At 41.0% G+C, this 25,214-nt stretch overlaps 1 protein-coding gene across 1 annotated transcript in view; it reads right to left on the reverse strand.

Moving 5' to 3' along the window:
* Window positions 1–25,214, reverse strand: part of LOC139732579 (uncharacterized) — a 179,261-nt gene that overhangs the window by 22,946 nt on the left and 131,101 nt on the right. The window contains exon 8 of the mRNA XM_071643432.1: window positions 12,010–13,123. Coding sequence (XP_071499533.1) covers window positions 12,010–13,123 — 1,114 coding nt within the window. The remainder of the gene's footprint in view (window positions 1–12,009; window positions 13,124–25,214) is intronic.

Here is a 25,214-nt window from a genome sequence, read left to right on the forward strand (position 1 = left end):
CTCCAGACTTGCTAGCACAGCTGGATTTTTCAAGGTTAATAAAACGATGTCGCTATTCATTTGCACGGGCTTCCACCCCATGGTGAATATCAACTTTGCCGTTATAGGTCGGGCCCTGAAAATAGTTTTTGCCGTGTTTCAATTCATACGCTACACCAGATTTATCATGTTTCTGTTTGAGAACCTATTACTGCTTGTCATTACAGATCTATTGCCTAGTAGAACACCTCGTACGAATTGGTGGAATTTCAGTAGGAGCTTTCGTTTGGGTGATTACGGCCAACCGCTACATGCTTCCGGAAGTCTCGAAGACCTGTTCACTTCACACTGCTAAGAACACTAAACAAACTCTTGAACACAAATCTCTTGCGACCACTTAAAGAAACCAATCCTGTTGGTAAACATGTATCCCATTAGTCTCCCCTGACGCTCCTGGAATCGGAGAAAAGGGGGGGGGGGTTAGGGTGAAGGAGAACTCCTTAACACATAACGGTTACAGATTACTGCATTAGAAGGCGGTGTAAGGATCGCTTTGTTTGCGCAAGCGTAGTGCCAAGACCTTGATAGATAAACGATAAACATGACTCCCCATAAAGACGCATCAACGAAACCGCTAACTGTCTCATCATGGGGGTAAACGGTATTGAAGACACCTCCAAAAAATCGATCGAAGGGGCTTGGGACTTGAAGCTTTCAATAAGCAGACCTCAATACCGTGCCACAAACTTGACAGTACCTCGTGTGCCCGTAAGCACAGGGGAAACACACTCCAGGTCAGAGGGTTGGTCAGTGGCTATCATCTTATGTTAGAGACAATGGGTCGCATTCCTTCGTCCCAACGGAATATCGATTCCCAGTAGGGACAATTCGGGCCAAGTAAAGCTTGGATGCCAGCGATAGGACTCGTACGGAGTGTGTATATATACACGTATACAGAGAGAGCTTCGCAGTTTCACGTCACTCCAGACATGCAATATACTCTGTATATGGCACTCTTCAACGCGTCGTCATGCCTGCGTCAAAACTTGACGCACAGTGACACCAAGTACTCATCTGAACATCATAAACCTTTTAAACGTCACCAACTATGATCTAAACTTCTATGAATACCTCCAAGCAGCATGCCAAACCATTTCGAATTCAGTTTGTTAGGAAATTGGTTTGTCTCGACGGGGATGAGATTGTAATAATAATAATAGTGTAACAACGCAAAAGCCATTGTGTAAAATCTCTGATCTAATAAACATACTGTACTTTGTTGTTGTTGTTGTTGATTTAAAGAAAGAAAGAAGAGAGAGAGAGAAAAATGGGGCCCTATACAAATAATTTGCCCCGACAGCACTTAACATAAAACAAACATTATAAATCGTAGAGAGATATATACAAGAATATTAAATATACCAAGTCTCCACGAGGGAGCTCATATCGTCTCCACAAGGGAGCTCATATTGTCTCCACATACTGTATACTTTGTCGTCATACATAAACATGGCATCCCTTATTTCATATCATTTTGAAGGGGATTTCAAGCCATCAGTTCCGGAGTTGCTTGCACTTAAAACAAATCAAGATACAATTACAGAATACAATCGTAGTAATCTTGTGATAACTTTTCAAATGATATAATCATATACTGTCGTCTCGAAAACGTATACCGTTTCCCCGGATTAATTAAGTGGTAACGTGTAAAAAAAGACAATACGAATGTATTTTCTGTTTTGTTTGTAGGGTGTACCAATGAAGACGACAGGATTCGATGTGATTCCACTTAAATGACATCATTTCACGTTAAGGACCAACAAGACAAGCATATAAATTGTAAACAATATCGTGAATATTGCGAGATTTGGTCTCAGTCCTAACATTGAGCTAGACTGACTCTCCACAGTCCTAACAACGAGAAACTGTCAAGTATTACTGAATGGTTTCTGTTACGAAGGAGAAATCCAGTAAAAAGATGGCAAGTGAAAATGGCAAGCTGGAACTTCCGTGGTACTGCCTTTAAAAAAAAAGTCTCGGAACAGGCCGGAAACATGACTGGTTCCTTCTTTACTTCTTGTTTCCTTCATCTATACCATGGGAACGCTGTCACAGGGGAGATAGATGAAATTAGAAGATAGCTAACTCTTTGTGTTGTGTTAAGCCCCAGAGCAGACATATGTTCCTGAATGTATGTCAGATACAATCGCTTTCAAATGACGGATTCTGTGCGACATTTTGCGAGCGGCTTGGCAATCCCATGTTCGTGGGAACAATGACACAACCATTGACAACGACAAACGTGACATGCCTACAACACGCAGACAATTTTTCTCCCTACAATAGACGTAAAAATAGAACAACATATGAATGGTTGACGACGTTTTCCCACTTCGAAATCGACAATAATGATAATGCAGGAGCATGCACGGGATACACGTACAGTCAGGATTCAGTGTTCTCGGCTGGGGCTTGCTCAGTCACGTGACTTGACATCTGACATGAAATAAGTGAGTAAATTATACATAAAACAGTTCCGAACCATTCACGGACCCACTTCTTAAAGGGGAGTGACACCCAAATACATGATTGTGTGGGTTGAATGAATGCGGCAATATTAGCAGAACACATCGGTGAAGTTTGAGGAATATTGGACAATCCGTTCAAAAGTGATGAATTTGTAAAGTTTCGGTGCCGATATCGCTGGATGAGAGGATCACTACAGTTCGTGACGTCACGCACGGACAAAGATATAACGAAAATACAATGTTTAGTGGGAATTCTCCAAAATTTCACTTTTGAGAAAAGCGCACATTTCCTCGACTTGGTAATGATATATATGTCAAGGGTATAATCATTTCCCTGCATTCTGAAAGAGGTATGCAAAGTGCTATTTGATTACGCTTTAAAAACAACAACTTGAAAATGTTTAAATTTCTTTATATTTTTCATATCATTGTCCATGCGTGATATCACAAAATGCTAGAACTATTCAATATTGCTGCATTCCCTCAATCAACACATAATATATTTGGGTTTCATTCTTCTTTGGCAGTCATCTGCTGAAAGGGTGATAGAGCTTACAGAGGGAAAAAAATCAATAAAAGAAATCCAATAAACGAACCGAAATTGGTGTCTGCAAACACTGCATAATCATACCAATTAGGGGATGTTATTGGATATTTCTTCATTTTTATATGATTATAGTGTTGACTCATATGTAAACTATTGGGTTTGTTAAAGCCCCTTTTTCCCCCATTTTGCTTTTGAAGTATAGCGTTCACATACTGTGAACTTTGGAGTCATCCTTTGCAATCTTAATCCCTGTTTGTACAGCAATCTAAAAGGTTTATCTTATACAGTTATAGGTTCCTGAAGTGTTTCTTTGCGTACATTGGTATGCAATGACTAAACGGCGCTAATCGAACGATCACATTCTCTTGATCAATAGCTTGATATAAGGAGTAGTTTGTTCTAAGAAATGTTTTGGTTTTTCAGTAGAATGCATCGATTGGGGACATCGAGCTACATCGATAAACATGTCGTATCCATGAATGCATTTTTTGGAAGAAGATTATCCAATCTGTGATTCATGTCGTATTCACGGGAAGTATGTGTTCATGTTCCCAATTCACAATGACGTTGGTTATTGCTGGAGAAAGTTCACGCTCTTTGTCTTCGAACCCCACCCTATTGGGCCCTAGCTACATCGGGAGATAGTACCGTTACACTCTCGGTGTTCGAGCTTTCAGAGACGTCGCCCACGACATGCCTCTGAAATCAAAATAATGGTAATAATTGTATCAACAATATTATGGTCTACTTTATCCAGGGTATACTGGTAGCCTCTTGAGTGTTGCCAGTGCTCTAACAGAGGGCCCTGTCCTTTTCATTCCCCAAACGTAGCCAGGTATACCCATTGATACACCTGGGTCGAGAGGGACGTGTTGGGGGAAAAAACCCAAAACACAAACATTAACAAACAAAACAACAACAAAACACATATAAGTTAGTCCAAGGACAAAGGCACTTGCCAGGGGATTCGAACTCGGGACTTCCGATTGAAAGTTAAGAGTCTCATCCAGAGCTATGCCGCAGCTTTCCAACTTATATAATATGCCATTTTGTTCATCCGGACCTTATCCATTAATCACAATCAAGGTGGACACGACGCGGAGTTGCACTTGAAGTCACACCTCCCTAATCGCTTCGAGGGCAAGGGGTGGGGCAGATTTTGCCTTGACGCCGCTGACGGCTGATGGGTCACTGGGCAAAGATGAACGCAGTGATCATTAAAATCACCAGCTTTTCATCCAACTTTCGAAACAGAGCTTCCAAAAAGACATACAGGTTGTGGTATTCCTGAACTCTGTACCTTCCTTCCAAAGAAATGCATCCCGAAGGACGTAGAGCGGATCGTGTCATGCAGGAATGATAATGGGCGTCCTTTCTTGCGCTTAATCGGTTTGGTATACAAATCATTGGGGGGGGGGGGGGAGAGAGATGACATATCACGCGTAGGAAAAAAAAAACGAAGAGTTTGTAATTTGGAGGGTAACAAAAGACTCATCTTTTGAGGGCTGAAATTCAAACGAGACTGCAACATTGCTAAGCATTGTGCGAGATAATCACAAGTAGATATATGGCGGCAAGAAAAAAAAAGAAGAAGAAAAGTATGCTAGTTGTGAGAGCAAGAGAAAAGAAGATGAAAAAAAAAAGATTTTGCCACCGGCAAAAACCTGAACAAAAACGTCGTTATTTGGTTGAGAGAGAAAAGAGAGAATGGGAGAAGAATCCATAATGAGACTTTAAACTGTTGGTTGACTTCACACATTGGTAAGCGCAGCCGGAACGACCTCTTTTGACTGTGTATATACCAACAACTTCTCAGTGAGGCTCACGGTCTCAAAGCGAACGATATATCCCTAGCAGACGCATGAATTCTTTTTCCCCATCTCGCTTAGGTCCTTTTCTGATTCATAATATTCCCCTTACAGAATCACAGATATAAATGGACCAACCCTGTCTTTTTTCATTTGGGTAAATATTGTCATAGGGCCTAACCTCTTTTCAAACCTCTCAATCATTAGCAACATTCGTTTCATGTAGTTTCATAATCTTGTTCACACGAAAATTATTCTTTCCCCCTTTTCTCCTCCTAATTGGGGCTAATAGAGGCACTGTGTTATCCTGCATAACCTCTAGATTTTCAAGGTTCCCGAGTTCAAAGCTCAAGCGCAAATGCCCTTTGATACGATGTTTTACTCATGCTACCCACTCTGTGCATCAGGTGTAAAATATAGATGAACTTGGCTGGCGGTAATAACGATAATGCTAGGTTCCTACTTGGAGAGCAGTGCTCCTCTGACGAGGTTAAACACTGGGTTGAGACTTCTTATTCTTCTCCTCCTCCTCCTCCTCCTCCTCCTCCTTCTTCTCCTCCTCCTTCTCCTTCTCCTCCTTCTTCTTCGGTATATAAAGACATTTGGGGCGCTATGGCATAGTGGATAAGACTCCCGACTCCAAATCGGAGGACCCAAGTTCGACTCCCGCCCAGTGCTTACGTCCTTGGACAAGATGTTTTTACTCGTTACGTTCTTCAGGTGTACAAATGGGCGCCTGACAAGACTAGGGTAGTGATAATGGCAGGGCCTTCTGGCAGGACAATGTCAGTACTAAAGAGGCTATGCGTGCCACAAAAATCATCCTGGCATCGGAATGCACTACTCCAACACATCACTACATGGGCACCAAAATGTGAACAACAGGTGTAAAGGTGGGACGACATTGATGACGAAACGAAACGCTGGACATACAATATACGGACGCTCGGACAAGACATTGTAACTAACACTGCGAATAGATCCTAATCATTCTTGACACATGAAAGCGTACATTAAAACTTCGTTCAAGAGCGTTCTGACGGGAAAGGGCGGGAAAAGGTCAGGGAAAGTAATATTTATGTCACGATAAAATAGCCCAAAAAAATGACCATCAATTCAGGCAGCACAACTTCGTCCCAGAGAATACGGGGACATCAAGCCACTTAAAGTCCATGGAGCACTGGCAACACAGTGCTGTGTCTCAAAGTCCAAATAGGGAGTACGGATGTCTTCCATGAAGGAAACTCTATGAGGTCATAGGTCAAACGTCATGGATTGAAGAAGCTCTAGAAAAGACCCATGGAATGTCTGATGCGCAACGAGAATCTATGATCGCTATAAACAACCCATCACGATGTCGACATGCATGGAAAAAAGTCAACACCCATAGGTTTGGCGGTCTCATCTTTTACAAACCATGCAAGTGGCCAATGTTCCAATACTTGGCATGTGCAAAACACCTCTTCCTTTTTGCGTGAATAATCCCTATAACACTCCAACAACAACGATAACACTATTGCTACCTTTGCTGGAGAAGGAGGGGGGGGGGAGACTTGATATTGTATTAGTACATTATTAATCTGCTCCATTCTCAGTGATTCTACCCTTTCATATACGGGAAATAGTATTCAACCAACATAAGATTTAGGATCCTTTCGATTACGTCCAACGAGACACACCGCTAACACCCCCCCCCCCCAAAAAAAAAAAAAAAAATCCATTCGAATTGCAGGTGCAGGCATTGACAGATGAAGGTATGCAATAAAGAGAACATTGACTTGTCACTCCGCATTCCATGATTTCTGGGTGGTTTATTTACCATTGGGAGGGGTCCCATCGCTAACCTATAGTGTAGAAACATGTTCCCCTGTGGCTCAGCTCAAAGGAGATTTACCCCATGAATGTAGCTTGTGGATCCAGCAAATGTCGAACTATATCCTCAAACTTGCCGACTCGCTTGACTACAAATTCTGCACTCACTAAATCTACACAGTCTGTATACGTTGGACGGAACTCCCCCCTAAAAGGAAGCGATAGAAATATTCAAACCTTACTAGTAGGCCTATTTACTCCTTTTGGACGTGGTTCCAGAACAAAGAAGTATGACACCAAACTCACAGACAGACAGACACACAGACAGATAGATGTACATGAATAAGTTCCCCCGTTGCTGTGCCCTACACTCAAACCTCTACTTCTTCTTCTTCCATTACGGAAAACAAAAAGAGGGCGAATACATAAGAAGTGTGACACGGAAGACGATTAAATGACGCCATGATACCATTCACGAGGCAGCCACTTGCACGACTTTGCTGATTGACGTGCGTTTCAAAACAATTCGTATGCGAACACCACCACTGTAACATTTCTCCAGCATGTCTAGTAAAACATGTAATACGAAGGCATTTCTTCAATTTCGTTTCCAATCCGAGAAAATGTTCTATTTTGATAGAATTGGCTATCCAGTTTCAAAATACTTACACTGCACTGTATTTACATAGAAACGGCCAAGTAGGTCCCTACAGAGTTGCTGAGTGAGCAGTGTTTGGGGTAAAGATTCCTAATCCTATACCCCCACCACCAACATAAACGACGTTCTGATTCTACATACCACCTGCGATGGAGCTTTTAAGTTCAATTCCAACAAATATTTGACCTGAAATATGTGCCACTTGGCACGAGGAATGTGACTATTGAATATAGGTTCCCTTTTGCAACAAGACAGCACAAATTTGTTCTCGAGTTGGACTAAAGTTCTTTGATAGCGAAGGAATGACTCGATTTTTTGACCCTCCGTCAAATATTGGGCATTTTTTTGTGAATCTGGTTTTGTTTACTGAAGTTCATATTCTGCCGCCTTACTTTGTTATAATTTCTCCCAATGCATCAAAGATTTGTAGTCGCGCGAGTCAGGGGTGGCCCATTTACTAGACAGGAAAAGATAAGAAAGGCGTCGGGGTGATTGTCGATAATCCTTACATAGCAGAGGTTAGAGCAAGTATTCAACATTTATCACTGCGAACGCTTGTTAACGTTTGGGTTCTTTACCTGAAGGGGTGATTATCATCAAACTTCCAACTAAACTTCTCATGCATACGGTCGTCGCAAAGGCACAGTGAACCACACCTCATAAAGTTACTAAGCAGTGTATCAATTCAAACGATAGACTAATTTAATGTAGAGTGTATTCGCCAATATCATTTTGATTTCAATTGTACGAACACATTAAAATGAATATCACGGATCGACGCGAACTAACAATTACAAAGTATGAAGTCATGTCTTATTCAGTCTCGTGAGTGTTCTGCTAGTTGATTTAGCTCGTTTGTGTGATTAAAGAGGTACGGGTCTTTCAAAGCAACGGATGGTGTTAAAACATGAAGAATGACTTCTGGCATTATGTTACCATTCAATCATAATCTTGAGCGAAAAATACATTTGAAGTCAGCTGAGCAAAGAACGAGTCAATAAGTTGAAGGTAAAAAGTGTATACATAATGACGTATGCGTGTTTGCTTGCTTGTGTATAAAATAATGTCTAGATATTATTGTGAGTGTCGGTGTAGCCCTCTCCTCTTCTCTCTTCATCCCAACCCACCCACACTCATCACGTCTGTCTAACTGTGCTATTATCTCCTTTAAATGGATGGTATAGTATTGGTTTAGGTGAGGATTCAGCTTTTAACTTTTCGTAAGAAACCGTTCTATGTTAAAGGGTATACAATTCTAACAGGAATTCAAAACTTAGTTGAAGAAAATCGGCATTGAAATGGCAGAGATATCCAAAAACGAAGTAAAACAAAGTGATCCTAATAAAAGTTGGGCCCAACCTCTTATCACTATCGCTTTGTTTTGGGTATCTCAGCCAAATCTCAACCAACTTTAATCAAATAATGAATTCCCCTTGGAAATATATGCTCTTTCATATTTCATATAAGATTTCTCATTATCTCAAAAACTCATCATCAAAAAACGTTGGAAACCTGAGGCGCCATCTCAACCGAAACTGTACCACCCCTTTAAGAGTTCGTCTGTGTCTACTCCTGAGAGGAGGAATGCGTTTATCCGCGTCACCATGGTGATACTGAAAGCTCGTTGAAACCCACTGCCTTTTGATCCAGATGGATTTCATTTTCGACGTCTCAGAGAGTTTTAGCAAGGGTAAGGGGACACCCATGTACCCCTTCTCCCAATTCCTCACTAATAGCTACATGTTCCGCCTGCCTGCCTTGAAGAATGATTTTCTCCCCAAAGAGACGACAGTTTCACTATAATAATATCCTCGGTTTAAAATTGTATGATGGATGGTTAGTCAACATTATCTGAACGCCAACGCCAAACTTGTTGCGACAATTCACCAGCGGAATGTAAAAGTAAATATTTCGTCAAGTGCAGGAGTAAACGTTGTGACTGCTCTGAAAAATGATATGAAGCAATAAATGTCGCGTGATATTCATCACTCCATGACCGACATTCAAACACTCGATGGCAGCAGAGAGTTTGAACTGAAAGCAGCTCGACGAATTTAATAGCAATACCCTCATTTGTTACATTATCGTAAAGAAATTAATCGTAGCTTTGGGCACTAATTTAGTTCATAAGCATACAGCAAAATAGATATAAAATTGCTGGGTTTGCCTTGTTGAGACAGTAACTATTTTATTTTTACTTCAAGATAACAAGTATCAAATAATTGGAAAGTCAAAAGGACTGGAATGCTTGCACTAATCGTTGCGTCAGTAGGGAGTCGAAGAGATGATTTGACATAATTCGGTTGGGTAATCATCGCTACAAGCAGGTTAATTTTTCTTTTATTTTGCTACAAGTACAACTGCTACCGATAGACACCTCTTCTGCTCTCAATTCCCTTCACTACTGACTCATCTATTCATGACATGCAACCAGCAAAGACATACACATGTATTTCATTCTACTAAACACTGGGCAATATCGTCCATTGTGACCGTAGTTGTTGTCGTTGTTGTTGTTGTTGTTCTTCTTCTTCTTCTTCTTCTTCTTCTTCTTCTTCTTCTTGGTGGTGGTAGTGTTGTTGTTGTTGTTGTTTGTGGTGGTGATGGTGATGGTGGTGATGGTGGTGATGGTGGTGATGGTGGTGATGGTGGTGATGGTGGTGATGGTGGTGATGGTGGTGATGGTGGTGATGGTGGTGATGGTGGTGATGGTGGTGATGGTGGTGATGGTGGTGATGGTGGTGATGGTGGTGATGGTGGTGATGGTGGTGATGGTGGTGATGGTGGTGATGGTGGTGATTGGTGATTGGTGATTGGTGATTGGTGATTGGTGATGGTGATGGTGATGGTGATGGTGATTGGTGATTGGTGATTGGTGATTGGTGATTGGTGATGGTGATGGTGATGGTGATGGTGATGGTGATGGTGATGGTGATGGTGATGGTGGTGGTGCTGGTGGTGATGATGGTGGTGATGGGGGTGATGATGGTGGTGATGGTGGTGGTGGTGGTGGCGGCGGCGGTAGTGGTGGTGGTTGTATGGGAGTAGTTTTATCTGCCCATCGCCCCTCCCATACCTTTACCCTTTTTGTCCAGCAGTTCGGCACGAATATCGATACAAGATCACGGAAGGTCATTTGCATGACACTCGTTCAGAATAACAATGATACATAAAAAGAAGCCATATTGGTTGAGTTCGTCCCTGAGTGTTTTGCGAGAGGTCATTGCACCTTATCATGCCTATTTGAGTGTAGAAGTGTTCAAGGGCATCGCTGCTCGTAAATATTGCCGCGTAATTTATATTCTTGTGCATTTTATCTCTGACCAGCAAAGCTTAATAATAAAAACAATTCATCGGCAATGGTTTGTTTGTTTGTTTGTTGGTTGGTTGGTTGGTTGGTTTGTATTGTTTTTTTTTACTAAATACACTAGAGAAATTTACGACAAACGCGTCGGAGATCAAAATCTAATAATAAAGATTCAAGACAGGTATATTTCAGCCTGTGATTACTGTGGGCGAAAATTTGCGCTTGATATGGGCTTGATATAATTGATCATGAATGACTTCCATGCATATCAAAATACCTATGATACTCGAAGTTCACTTTGGTCGATCGGGGTTACATAGAATAGAGATATCCATTGCTCTACAGTCGTACTCACTGCTTCTACCCGAAACTACTCCCCGGGCAAGTTGTCACTGGGCCGCTGAAAGCTACCCTTCAACTTGATTGATTTCAGCAGTGAACATTTATGGAATTTATCTGCTTAGCTCAAATGACCATTTCTTTTATTTCAAATGCAATTGAACTTCTCCTCTAGCGTGCCTTTATAGGTCCAGTGAATACCAAAACCCCGCAAGTCCTAGTTGCCTAGGGAACGTAAAGTGACCTACAACTGCATGAGTAGTCGTTATATTTCGTAGGTTCAACACTTAAATGCAACCGTTTTCCCCCGCAAGGTCTTAGTTTTGCTCTTGCATGAAAGGGGAGGTGTGGCTTTTTGTTTTTCATCTTGACTATAACTGGCCCTCCCTCGCAAAGGACTTGTTGAGCTATTCCTTTGACTGAAGGATAGGATAATATTTTTGATAACTTGAATGTGGATGTAGGTAGGGATTTAACCCGAATGATCAAGTTAAACAAATAATATCGACAGCACTGATCACGTGACTAGCCAGCGATGTCCGATGGCTGATATTTTACCTAAGTAGCATCTGCCTGCGAGTTTTGTCAGCTGTTGTGGATGGAGTTAGCCTGTATGTGCTAATGGATTGGTATACACTAACACTGTGTCTTTTATACTATCATAGTTCATGTGAAAGCGTGACATGATGCATACAACTTAAATCAGTCGGGGAGATCATACAATGGGAGATTCAGGCTTCTACCAATCTTAAGTGATTTGCTGGCTAGCTTTCATCCAATCACTTGGCCTGAAGAAGTCCACAGGAGTGAATGAAAGCTAGCCAGCAAATCACTAAAGGTTGGTAGAAGCCTGAATCTCCCATTGTATAACCCTGACATGGTTTTCTCGAATATTGAGATCACCGTGGAGCTTCATAAAGATACCCACATCAGCTTATGTTTAGATGTGGCTTTTCAAATACATCACATTTATCACATAATTTCGAAGTCTTCGTAGTCAAGTGGTGGATCACACGTTGTGTGGTACTTACGTTGAATGACAAGCCTGGCGCTACAACGTGCCTTGCCCGCTGGACTCCTAGCCTCACACATGAAGGTCCCCTGGTCATCTCTGGCCACTTCTTTGACCACCAGACAGTGTATGTCCTCCACACCTCTCTTGATGCTGTACCGCTCGCCCTCCATCACTCGTTTTCCGTTCTTGTACCAAATGATGTCCGGAGACGGATGACCATCGACACGGCACTCGAAGCGGGCTTCGCTCCCGAGGGCCACCTCGCAGTGGCGGAACTTCTGCCTGAACACGGGTGCCTGCTGCGGGGGAGGCTGGGCAGCTTTGGACTTCAACTTGGCGGCTCGGTCGGGGCTCTGCGTACGCACCTCCCACTTTGCAGCCTGATTCTTCACACCCTTGGAGGGGTCAAAGAGATATCGCTCCATGTTTACTCCTGGATCGCTGCTGACCGTATCTTCACTCGCATCTGAGCACACACCGCTATCGCTCTTCCCGTTGTTTACACACGCCGCGGGCTGTGCGTCGAGTATCGGCTCGGCGCCCTTCTCACGACTTAGCAGTTTATCGACACGGGTTGCATCACCGTTCGGACCCTCATCAGGTGTTCTGACCTCTTCGTCGATTAGCAAGTCGTCCTTACCTGCGACCACGGAATCCTGCGATGACCTCTCGCTCACGCTAGTGCTACGCTTCCCAAGCGCATTGTGGTCCAGGGAAAGGTCCAAACCGCTGTCGTTCTCGATGTCCGAGTCCAAAGTACAGGAGAACTCCCTCCCGTTACTCTCCGTTGGAAGCGAACTGCTATCGCGATTGTTCAATGGAGGCGGCGACACACAAGGCGCTGCATTGGTACCATCGGTCCCTTGATCGATATTGGTATCGATTTTCACCTTTTCTTTCTTGGTCTCAGCTTCGGGCGCGGGTTTACGCTTGCCGGTCTCTGCTGGGACTCCTCCCGTCGGCTTGGGCTCGGGGGACTTCGGCTTGGTCTCTTGAGGAGATGGTGTAGGGGATGGGGATGTAGGGCTCTTCTCACTCGACGAACTCCCGTTCGATTTATTCGCTTTCCTCTGAGAAACCAGTCTGAGTGCGTTCATACGCCCAATGGCGCGGACGGCATTTGCAGTTTTCTAAAGAAAACATAGAGAAAAAAAGAGAAAAGCAGAATCAGGATAGTGTACAGTTGTGTCAAATCGAGGCAAATTATTTGCAGCTGACTCGAAACAAGTTTTATTATCATGACAATAACGAACACCGCAAACTTTATCAATTCACGTGATGAAGAAGCGAGTCACAATCATGAAAGGAGAACTCATTTAGTTAGGACAGGTTTATTGTACATTGCCTATCACTGTTGCTGATTTTGGAGACCGCCTGGGGGTCTTTGTACCGTATCAGCCAGTGAAGAAAAGAAACTCTTGTCATTTGTCAGGTTTTCTATTTGATGATTCCATCGCATTTGGAAGCAGAGTCGTTCAAATAGGACTCTACCTCCAACAAGACACCAGTCGGAACCATTAGCTACCTGCTTCGTTTCCCTCTATACCATCCATTGACTTCACTCTCCAACTTTCAGTTTACTCCAGTATGTATTGACCAAATACAATAGATATCAAACAAACCAACAAATACCGAAAAGAATATTGACCAATATTCCCTCCCTCCCCCCCCCCCCCCCAAAAAAAAGAGATCGTGTTCTAAGTAATTTTGGAGGAATCTTATCCCTCCTAATTACCCTCCATCTTTCAGGAACCAAGTCAAGACGCGTATCTCGTTATTACTAATCACCCACGCTCTTGAGGTGCTTCCGAAATAGATGTCGTGACTCTTGTATGGTCCTTGCAACTTTTAGGGTCCAAACTCACCCCCTCCCGTCATTCCCTACGATCTGACATCGTCTATCAGCAGTCTTTCACTCGAAAAAAAAGTACATGTTATACAAATATGTCAGTAAAGGGCTACAGCCATTATGTTTTCAGCCATAACAGGGCCTGCCTTTCACATTACGGCACTTGATATGTCATTGATAAGCTATTTGATGATACTATTCTGTGTTCAGTATGTTTAATGCAGATAACACTTTTTAATCTAGACAACAAGACTGAGACAAGGAAAAATTAATCTTTTCGAAGAGTGTCTGAATTAAACGATAATTGATTTCTGCAACCTAACAGGTTCTTCTTCAAATCACGGAGTTCAGTGGTTGCATGAGCAATTAATTTGCATCAGCAAGCTGCTCAGTTTCCATTCTTGCTTGATTCCCATATCAACAGAATAGCAGCAATAAAGACCGACTGCGATGAATTCCCTCGCATGAAATGCACTGCGAACATAATTTATCACAGGGCGCTGCACTGCGATGGTTATCTTGGGCTGCGCTTATGCGATGACGTCACAATGATGTCGTTCATGATCAGTGCCCCTGCATTATTTGGTAATAAAAAAGGCGCTACGTATGAATATAGAATGAGGACTACAACACTGTGACATGGTATGCACTCCCCCAACGTGACCTATAATTACCTCGAACCTAAGAACAACTTGAAAACCAACAACAACACTTTGATTGTTTTCTGTGCTGCAAGTCATCAAGCCTTGTTGATTATTGTTGAGATCTGAACAAACATTCATCCATCTCGCATAGCTCCACTCATAGTACAATAAGAAACCTTTATCTACCAGTGCTGAGGCCTTAGAAAATAAACGCGATAGAAAAAGTTGTAGCATTTACAGAAACTAAACATAAGAGGAGAGAAAGTAGGGTTGAAAATAACGGAAACTACAAAGTCACAAGAACTTGCAATCCTCGGACAACACGAATCATAAACACAGGTAAATAGTCACACATAAAAGGCCAGCTACCAGGAGTACCAACGACAGCTATACTCGACCTACTCACCGCTCCGTTTAACCTCTCACAAACACCATCAATGGGCCTAGTATATTGGCTATAACGCACCACGGCGTCCGCTATGTCACCAGAACATGTTGGATGCAAAATGTGCATCGATTTTTCTTTTCTTCTTTAGCTTCGCGTCTTTTATTCGCCGTGCGGAGAGTTTGTTCCCTGTTTGTCGTTCACATAATGGGGGCACTTGTTTGCTCCGATTTCAATACTGGCGAAGTGGGGTATAGATGAAGCTTTCTTTTTTTTTTCTCCCCCTCCTTCCTTCCGTCATCTCCCCTTTTCTTGAATGTACGTCTTACGAACACCGACCTGTGTCAACCTTTTGCTCTGTAGCGACCTTCTCATGCAACATCAAGGGACAGGTATAGGAGGAGAAACGAGGTTTGTCCTAGTCTGTGCTTCAGGCTTGCGTTATTATCATTTCTAATAGGCGATTAATAGGAAGCGAGCGTCTGTCGTACAATGTAAAGTTATACCTTTTGCAAACGTCACGAAATAGTGCATGGTTAAAGAATAGTGTTTCCAAGTGTTGTATTGGGTATGAAATCTTATAAGGTAATGCACCTCAGAGTTTTTAAAGGAAAGAAATAAGAAAACTACTCCCGTGACACTCGAGAATAGACTTCGAATTTTTCGGGGTCCGAATGAATTCACTGAAAATCTACAACTACAAGACTGTTTCCCCCTCTATCATAAAGAAGTTTCCCTCTTGTTACTAGTATTCAGTGGATAGGTCTGAATTACCTACCTCTATACCAGCTTATGAAAGGACTCTACACTGCAGGGATGCAAAAGGGACAGTCACAAGAAAAGTCCTCCTTGACGATGGCGTAATTTAGATACTATGAATTACGAAAGTCTCCTGCGATATTTGATTGCAGACGCATTTTGATCTACAAATTTTTGTCTTTAGACATGAGGGGTAAAAAAACGTCTGGAAAACAGACCACATAACTTTAAAGTGCTTTGCTGTCGGCTAGTGAAATTGTGAGAAGGAATGTGTACTATGTGGTAATGGAGAGAATAGATCAAGAAAGGGGAGATGAGGAAAAGGGAATAGGGGAGGATTGTATCTCAGCTCATGTACATTTCGTGTACATTTCGTGTCTCTCACACCTCCCTGGCTGCATGTACACTTACCCCTGAGAGAACATTTTCAAGGACATTAAATTTTGTCTCCCTATACATAGCAAAGAGAGAGGAGGGAAAAGGAGGGGTGTGGGGGGGGGGGGAAGAGACCGATGGAAAGTGCTTAGAAGGAATAGGAACCGATTTCTGCGGAAGCTATGGAGTGCAACCGAGAAGACAGGATTATTTCTCGTCTACTCGACCATTTCGGGTCCGGCAAGGAGAGAAGGCAAGATATGAGATCTCGTCTTCTCATCCTCTTAGGGTCCTAGAAGGTGAGAAGGCGAGATATTGTCTTCTCGAAATCTCGGGTCAGAGAAGGTAAGAAGACAGCTTTATGTCACCTTCTCGCCTTCTGACACGAAAATGTCGACAAAGCGAGGAATTATATCGTCTTGTCGCTAACACTGCAAAGATCCCGCGTATTTCACTTTGGTAGGCTAATAGCGCTATCCACATTTGAGGGCTACATTTCCGTTTCTTGAAATAAACGTCTTGGTTCTAGGCTAAGATGTGGGATCGAAAGTGTTCGATAAGGTGAAGACCCACCAAAGTGCATTCGCTATATGAAAATGAGAAGTGGATTTAAAGCCCTTTTCAACGGACATACAATGGCTGACAGACAAGTTTTGTTTAAACGGTTATTGATCAATCGCTGCAAAACCAACAGCCAAGGTTGCAGAGCACGAAATCTTTTCTCTTTGATGAGTATCGAACAAAGATTTGTGGTGACGAGGTTGTGGAGAGTCCATAAGCCCCATCCATACTATGGTCAAGGGGACAATGAAAGGGCTTTAATAATCAGACGTATAATTGGCCTACAACTTAAGTCATAGTCGTTTGAATATCACAATTTTTGTAACGCAACGCAACATTTATTTATCATTTTGTCACCTAGTGATCGTGTGTTAGCTAGAGAGTGACATACTTTCGAACCGTATGTCTGTTATGAATATCAGTCCTGAATAGGAAATAGGACAGTCTTCATTCGTGATTGCACTGCTTTGAACGAGACATGGAGCCAACATACATGGAACCTGTCAGCGCAAGAAGGCAATTACTGTATGGTTGGAGGCTTCTCATTTTGTCGTCAAAATGCTATTATTTCCTTCTTTTTCAGTCCTTTACGATAGGGCGTGTCGCTCAACGACGTTCCATTCCTCTCTACCCCTTCCCCCTCAACTGCACTTGTGAACTCCTAAACCCCTCAAAAAAAGCAATCTCGTGAAGTGTGAAAAACGTTTCCCATTCGGATTAAAAGTCAAACTATTCTTAAGTACCTTATCTCTAAAATTCTAATAGGATATAAAGCAAACAAGCACACAGTACTACCGCATGTGATTTGATTGTGATAGTACACACAATGCCGCATAATCCCCAATATCCGATTCAATTTACAGGAGATAACCTGCCAACAACGCTAAAATAGGGAGCGTTGTCCGATCTCTGACTCCTTACTACCACATCAATTCAAACTTCAATTGGTTTTCACTCAGTGGACCAACAATTCCTCTTTCGAAAAAGTGATAAAATGTATCTTTCGTTCATACAAAGTGGTAATTGCATCTTGATTGCTAATTTCCGCGACATCGGACGGACGAGATAAGTCTATTTATGTTCACACATTTATTTTCTTCCATTCCTATCTTAAACACCTAATTTGATCTTCTGCACAAAGACGCAGCTCTTTTTTTATTAGGTGAACCACGCGATAATCATAACACTACAATCTAAAGTGTGTGCTTTTTGAAGGCCCACGATAGACTCGATGAACAGCCATAACCCTGTCACACTTGAAAAATTAGCTTTTTATGTATATCTATGAATTGGTGTGAGTTTATCCTATCACTCTAAAATTCTAATCAGAAAATCCCTGCTGGAAAGTTCACAGTGTCCCACAGTGTGAAACACATTGTGTAACACAGTGTGAAACATATTGTGTAACACAGTGTGAAACACATTGTTTAACACAGTGTGAACACAGTGTGAACACAGTGTGAAACACATTGTTTAACACAGTGTGAACACATTGTGAACACAGTGTGACATCTTTTCACACTGTTGAATTCGAGCGTTTTAAGATTGTGAACACATTGTGAATGATCAATTCACAGTGTGAAATGGGATATTACTATGTGAACTCTATGTTCACCACAGTGTGAAATCATCTTCACACCGTTAAATTCGAGCCTTTTCACATAGTCAACTATGTGAACACATTATGAACACACTGTGGGGTACTGCGTTCTCTCCAGCAGGGAGGTCAGGCGTTTATGGCTCAGTGGATAAGACCACTGACTATAATCACACAAGGTTCCTGGTTCAAGACTCCTGGTTGCACGAGTTGCGCCCCTACGCAATGCATTTTGTCCTCATTGCCTATTCATATTAAAAATGATAATCGCTTCCTCGAATCGAGTCAATTCAAAAGAAAGAAAACGTCTTTGAAAAGCCAGTTTTCAGACAATCTTCTGATTATTGTTTTTAAGTTTGCATAATCTTGTAAGAAATTATACTCTATTTCCATTTATCACATTATCTGTAAGCAATCCAGTCTTGGAAAGAGTGCTTTTATGGAAATGTATTAATTTGTGGGATTAGGATACAAAGTATCATTTGCTATTGTGGCTACAGGTCTAGTCTAATGGAAAAACTTCGTTGTTGTTGTTTTAAAGAAAGAAAGAAGAGAAAGAGAAAAATGGGGCCCTATACAAATAATTTGCCCCATAAAAACTTTCTGCGAGTTCTTTCTTTCGGTTCTCGGCAAAACCATTACCTGTTCATAACAGCTCTATTTACATCTATCAACGAGGACATGAAAATCGATTTGTTGCGCAAATTTCTTTGATATCTGAAACATTCATTTTGTGAACATTTTTTTTTTTTTATCATGACAGATATCTTAATTCTTAGAGGTGAACTTCATGACATAGTTTTGCTGGCCGTCCTCCATGATCGGGGAGAAACTGCGATCGTCCATGAACCTGTTTCAGATACCGCCCCCAACGTTGACATTCAGGACATGCACAGAAATCTCCGTCACTTGGCTCACTTTTGCTTGGCTCCCGTCACGATGGCTCACTTTTGCGAATTACGAAATAACACTTTGTTAGAACAACAAAGAAAAAAAAAAACCCTTATTATTGTGGATCATCATTAATACTCCGTCTATAATGCTATGTACGCATTAGTACTTATTTCAATTCTTTCCTAATATGCATGCATGTGTTTCTTTTCAGCAATAATTTCCGTTTCATATACGATCGGATGCTCTCTCTCTCTGTAAAATATTTTGTAATAGATAGATCAGAAAAAGGTACAACATTTTATAGATCAAGCTGCCTTTAAAATGAGAATAGAGGTAAGATTTCACTGGATCCCCCCCCCCCCCCCCGGCAGCTGTAAAAAACACAAACGAAACAGAATGTTACTTCATACTTGCCATGGTACAATATCACATTTGGCGATCACGTGGCCATGTACCTCGTGTTGTGATGGCCTCCAGAGACCGCGTTATACTGGGGGGGGGGGGGGGGGGGGGGGGGGGGAGGCAACATCACTTTTACTGCCTAATAAATATTTCGCCAGCAAATTTCTCTAGAATCATCTTTCATCGGTAAATCCTTTCGTTGAAGGAAGTTTTAATGTTTTGGTCTGTTGGCCCTACGTGTGAGTGCTTTGATATGCACTATAAATAAGATGCAGGATGAATGTAATGAGATGATGATGAAAATGATGATGATGATGATGATGATGATGATGATGATGATGATGATGATGATGATGACGATGATGAATATGATAACAACAACAATAATGAATATCATAATTATTATCATCAATTTGATCAAAAATACTTATTCTTACACTTATCATTATCATACGCTAACTATGCTACAGGTGGAAAGGACTGACCTTCAGAAAACTTAATAGTTTGATAACAAAGCAGATGCCATTTTAAGTGGTAATCCGCGCTTTACGTATACTTTACAGTATAGTACCATGGAAAATACGATCGTGGTTGCTAAGCAGTTGGTTTGGCGTTCATGTCTATGAAATGTCAACAACAACAACAAACAACAAACACTTACTTTTCATGATCCTTTCATCAAAACATCAGTTGCTACAATTATTGTATTATACCCATGCTCTAATTTTAGATGACCTTTGGAAAGTAATGTATGGTCCATTATGACGTGGGATGGGAGGAAGTGATGACAAGCTTGTTTGCATTTCACGGACACCATACATTTAACTCTATAACGCTTATTCACTGTACCACCTTAGTCGAGGCACTTAAACGTTTTCACCAGACAATTCAGGTAGAGAATAGATTCAATCATGGGGTTCAATTGTCCTTATGAATGAAAAGAGGATCCTTCCTTGCGGATTTTCCTCCGACAGGACTGACGTTAAGCCATCGAAAGAAATGGAAATATACATTGAAGCATTCAAGACACAAATGCACTGGGTCCTTGTTGAGATGCTGAATAGTTATTGCCCTTTCGACTTCGGTTATCTCTTCTTTAACTTACATTGGCGTTAAAAAGAGACATTTTACCGGCAAAGCATCACACCGAAATAATTGGTCGGATGAAGCTTGACAACTCCTACTCCCCGTGGTGCTCTAAAATGACAGCATAGATGATTATTTGCGCCTTGTCATTGTGGCAGTATTAGGGTGGGGTTAATTGTTGTCATTGAAAGTGTTTCGTTGATTACGCAAAGAGCGCCTAGTAGGAAAATTTGCCGCCAGAACTATCGATGTTCTTCAAGTTGCCGCTTGAGTTCCGCAGTCTGTCAATTCAATGAACAACTACCGACAGAGTATAATTATAATGACTTCAATGAGGTTATCCTTCATACAATGTGAATGAAGGCATCTCTAATAGGAGATATGGCCCAGTGCTTTAACCCTTTTTTGTGCCAATGAGTTAAATGTGCACACATTAATTTTTTTACACACAAACCTATGGATAGGAAATAATGTGGCATACAGGGGGTCAAACACATCAAAAGGTGACACTGTATCTACTGTTGTCATTCTTGTGTGTCAAACCAGGGAGGTGAGACGAAAAGTTCTTCTCATCTCCCTGGTCAAACAGTGTAGATAGTCACCACAAACCATAGAGAGATACTATGGAAGGACTTGGGGACATAATGGTATAATGGTTATTTATTGAATGTTTTAACAATTTTGTATTTTTTTTAACTGTTTGTATTGGGTTTTTTTTTAATGATTTTTCTTCTTTGGTTCCATTAACCCCTTTTATGGTACTTTAAACTCAGTTTTATATTTTTGGTGTGTCATCACAGTAATTTCTATTACACAGGTTTTTTTTTTTAAATAATACATTTTGTTTATGCCGAATTCAGAATACATTTTAAGTCAGTCTCCATGGTCTAAAGTATCTTTTAAAGCTTGTATTGTTTTGTGTATATGTGTTATACTTGTATATGTTTTTTTTTTATGAAGTCTATTGTAATCCAATGTTTTTATCATGTATATGTACACAGGGCTCCCCTGGAAATCAGTTGTGAAACTGAGGGGACTACCCTGTTTAAATATGACGGAATAAATAAATAAATAAATAAATAATTTGAACTCGATTAACGCCTCGGATTGGACATGAAATGGAGGTCCTGTGTGAGACAGTCACGACCCACGCACGTGAAAGGTCTCATTTCATCCATTCACGTAAAAGAGCAGGGTGTATACATGTGACCCGGTGAAGTGGTACGCCTTACATCCAACAACTGGACCCCACCGAAGACCAGCTATTGTATACAATTATGTAGCTGAATATGGGCTATCCAGCCATCTTGCAAATGGAAAATAAAAACAGACAAACAAACAAACAAACAAACAAACAAACAAACGAACGAACGCTTGATGTGCACTCTCGAACTGGTTTATCCTATATTGTCAGAGGTCACTCATTCTGACGGACTTAATTTTGTTTGAACCGTGAGAAGTGACTTAATTTTATTTGAACCGTGGGAAAATAAAACCTATAATAATAATTTGAATTGTGTCCTCGACTAGAAATGAGAAATCGTGACTTGTTGACTTGTTAATGAATTGCTGCCTAAGTTATGAATAGCTGAAAGCAATAATTTCTTGGTAGGATATAACCTATCATTAAAAAAACGACCTGCGTTAACCTTCTCGGAATGATAACACTTGTAGAGATTCAAAAGTCTTTTTAATTGCCCTGAATATCCCAAATTTGTCATTACGGCGATTTCAAAGTGATTGCATATAGATTCAAAAAGCCGCTTTGGACAAGGCCCCTGTTGTTCTCTTCCAGTGTGGACAACCCCGTGTTTGTGCTTCCCGATGACTTCGGACAAAAGATCACACAATAGCGGTTATCCATGGGCTACCCATCCATGGACGCTCTTCTTGGAACCTCACAATAACGTGGGTATAATTCTACTGAAAAGCGAGGGCAATGACACGCATTATTATCACTAATAACATACCATGGAAACTTCAGACATATAAAAAAAATATATATATATACGATCCTTGTCATTCTGGAAAATGATGTACATGATGTAGGCCTCCTTGGTGGACTATTCGTTCTTTGCTCATGACAATAGATTAATTGACGCTCTAGCTCATTTGTCTTTTTGGACGCTTTTAACATTTCCCATTACACAATAACGTGTTATGGGGTAAACCTACACACATGCAAGATTCGAACATATAGATATCACATTAACGATACGTGCCACGAACTGCAAACATGAAAAGTGCTAGTAGTAGTAGAGAGTATACATCATTCGTATTGGAGGAAAACGCGTTTGAAACTTCGTGGATTCATTTGTTTGAGAAGTAGAGGGCATTTTGAGGTAACATGAGTAAGAGAGAGAACAATTAAAGAGGTAATCACTGTTTGACAGAAATCAGAACGTAAGATTTGCATCAAACGACCATAATACTATACTGTTCTAACTGCATACAATACAATGCGTTGGAATGAAACATTCAAAGAGTCGAAAACGTATTTCTTCTTGTCTTTTGATCCTCATAATCAAAATATCAGCAGCATCGTATGATTAAACTTCTGCATAGATCTGAGAAGTTCAAACTACACGGCAACAGTAATTGTTTCTGATGCCTGTTTCCAAACATTTGCTCTCCTAAAACATCATAATTACACCGTAATATTCAGTAAGCAAGGACTGCGCCTTAGAATAAACCTTAATCAAATCATCTTCCCTACTATACTCTTCTAACACCCCTCAAAATAAGAAGGGGTTTTTTCTTCTTTTTTCTCTCTATCTGACGGACGTTTTACTCTCATCCCTCCATCCAGCTCTCAAAACATGTCAGCGACAATTTCACCTGGCAGTACAAGGTTTCAGTGTCAGAAAGTTGTCAATAATATGTGCCTCTTTTAAGAGTGGATTTCTAAGGATAATGGAGAGTTGGCGCATGGCATGCACATCCCCTCCGGAAAGTGTTAGAAAAGCGCAGGTCTACAATACGACGCTAATGAACGCTAAGTTTATCACAAAGGAAACTGTCAAACTTCCTTCAAGAGGCAGAATCCGTGTTTATCGCCCCGACACGTCGACATGTTCATTTCGATGCTGTATGATGGAGCTATTATGGGGCGTTGTGTGTGTTGACAAGTCTGACGGGCTATGGTGAGTGAGTAGAGTTGTAGGCTTACTGGTTGATTTTTTTTTTTTGTTGAGAACATTAAAGTTGAGACAGCGGGGTATCCTTGCATCAAACGTACGCCGCCATCTTGCCTGGAACTACGTCGATTAGGGGTGCAGAAGCCATTTCTACAGTACTCTACTAGTGCCACACCCTACACGAGTGATTTTCCGTAGTAAGGGGTGACGAAAATTATGAGTGAAAATAAAACGTATTATTGTAAAATGCATGAAAGATTCAGTGTGTTGACAGTTCAGGATTCGAGTAAAGCGACCTTAAAAAATTCCAAACCTAGAGATCGTACAGCTGTGTTTATTTCTAAATGTTGAAATTGTTAATGGGTAAAATTCTGAAATGTTTGAGGCGTGATTATGCATAATCATATAAATAGAAATCAATCAGACAGGAGTCTCCTATTGCAGTGCACTATAGAAATGTACCTTGTTATTACTACGATTCTGATTCTGCTTATCATTACCATTATTATATCCTTATCATTATAAGTATCGTTACTGTACTACTACAGCTACTACTACTACTACTACTACTACTACTACTACTACTACTACTACTACTACTACTACTACATGTACTTCTACTGTATACCATCATTGTTTTTGTTATTATTTTCTTTACTATGGTCGACATCATCATCATTAATTCTGTTATCATTATAATGATAGAGCGATTCACCCTGTGAAGTTGTTGCAAAGTGGCGCCCTACTAAGCTCTGTCGTTTTCTCTGCTTTCTTTTTCCGCTTTCTTTTTCTTTTCTTTTTTTACGCATATTTGGCAAGGGAACATACCATTATTGCATCTATTATGGGATGTAAGGATCTAATTCTATTTACAGGTGTGCGACCTTCAATAAAAGTCACATGCAATACTCATACGCCCTCTAACAAGTTATGACTATATGTGACAATATTGGCAAATGGGTGTCATATACGATAATCTTGTCGAAAAATAGAAAGAGACAGGTATAGTATAGGCGTAATAAAGTCCTTTTTCCTGTCTCGCTACATTGAGGTGGGACGAAGAGATTATACATGAAAGGTTCCGTTGTTTGTAATCTTCAATCACTTATCATGCCAATATAATCGCGACACATTCTCCAAAGATAGCATTATATTCAATGATGAGATTGCCTCTTCGTGTAATTAGACCGCAGGATGACTGCTAGACGGCATGCAATGTCGTCATTGATATACGATGCTGTTCTCTCTCTCGAGTCCTATTAATAGCACATGTAGGTGTCTATAATTCCATGCTATATAGACCTGTTCGGTTTGGGCATATTTCAGCCATTGGCCATAGCTGGGAGCTTCAGTATGTTTAACAATAGTTTATTTATGCACTGACATAGCAATGCACCTGACTCAATACATGGCCCACTGAATCATCCTTTTTTATTATTTCGGAAGCCACTTATGGCCGGCATACAGTGTCTAAAAACCGAATAGATCTATTCTCACGCCGGAATATTGAATGAAGAACGTGATAATATATA

The sequence above is a fragment of the Diadema antillarum genome, unplaced genomic scaffold (genome assembly GCF_040938485.1).
Source record: "Diadema antillarum isolate AM-2024a unplaced genomic scaffold, OU_Dant_1.0 seq00000437_RagTag, whole genome shotgun sequence".
Lineage (NCBI taxonomy): Eukaryota > Metazoa > Echinodermata > Echinoidea > Diadematoida > Diadematidae > Diadema > Diadema antillarum.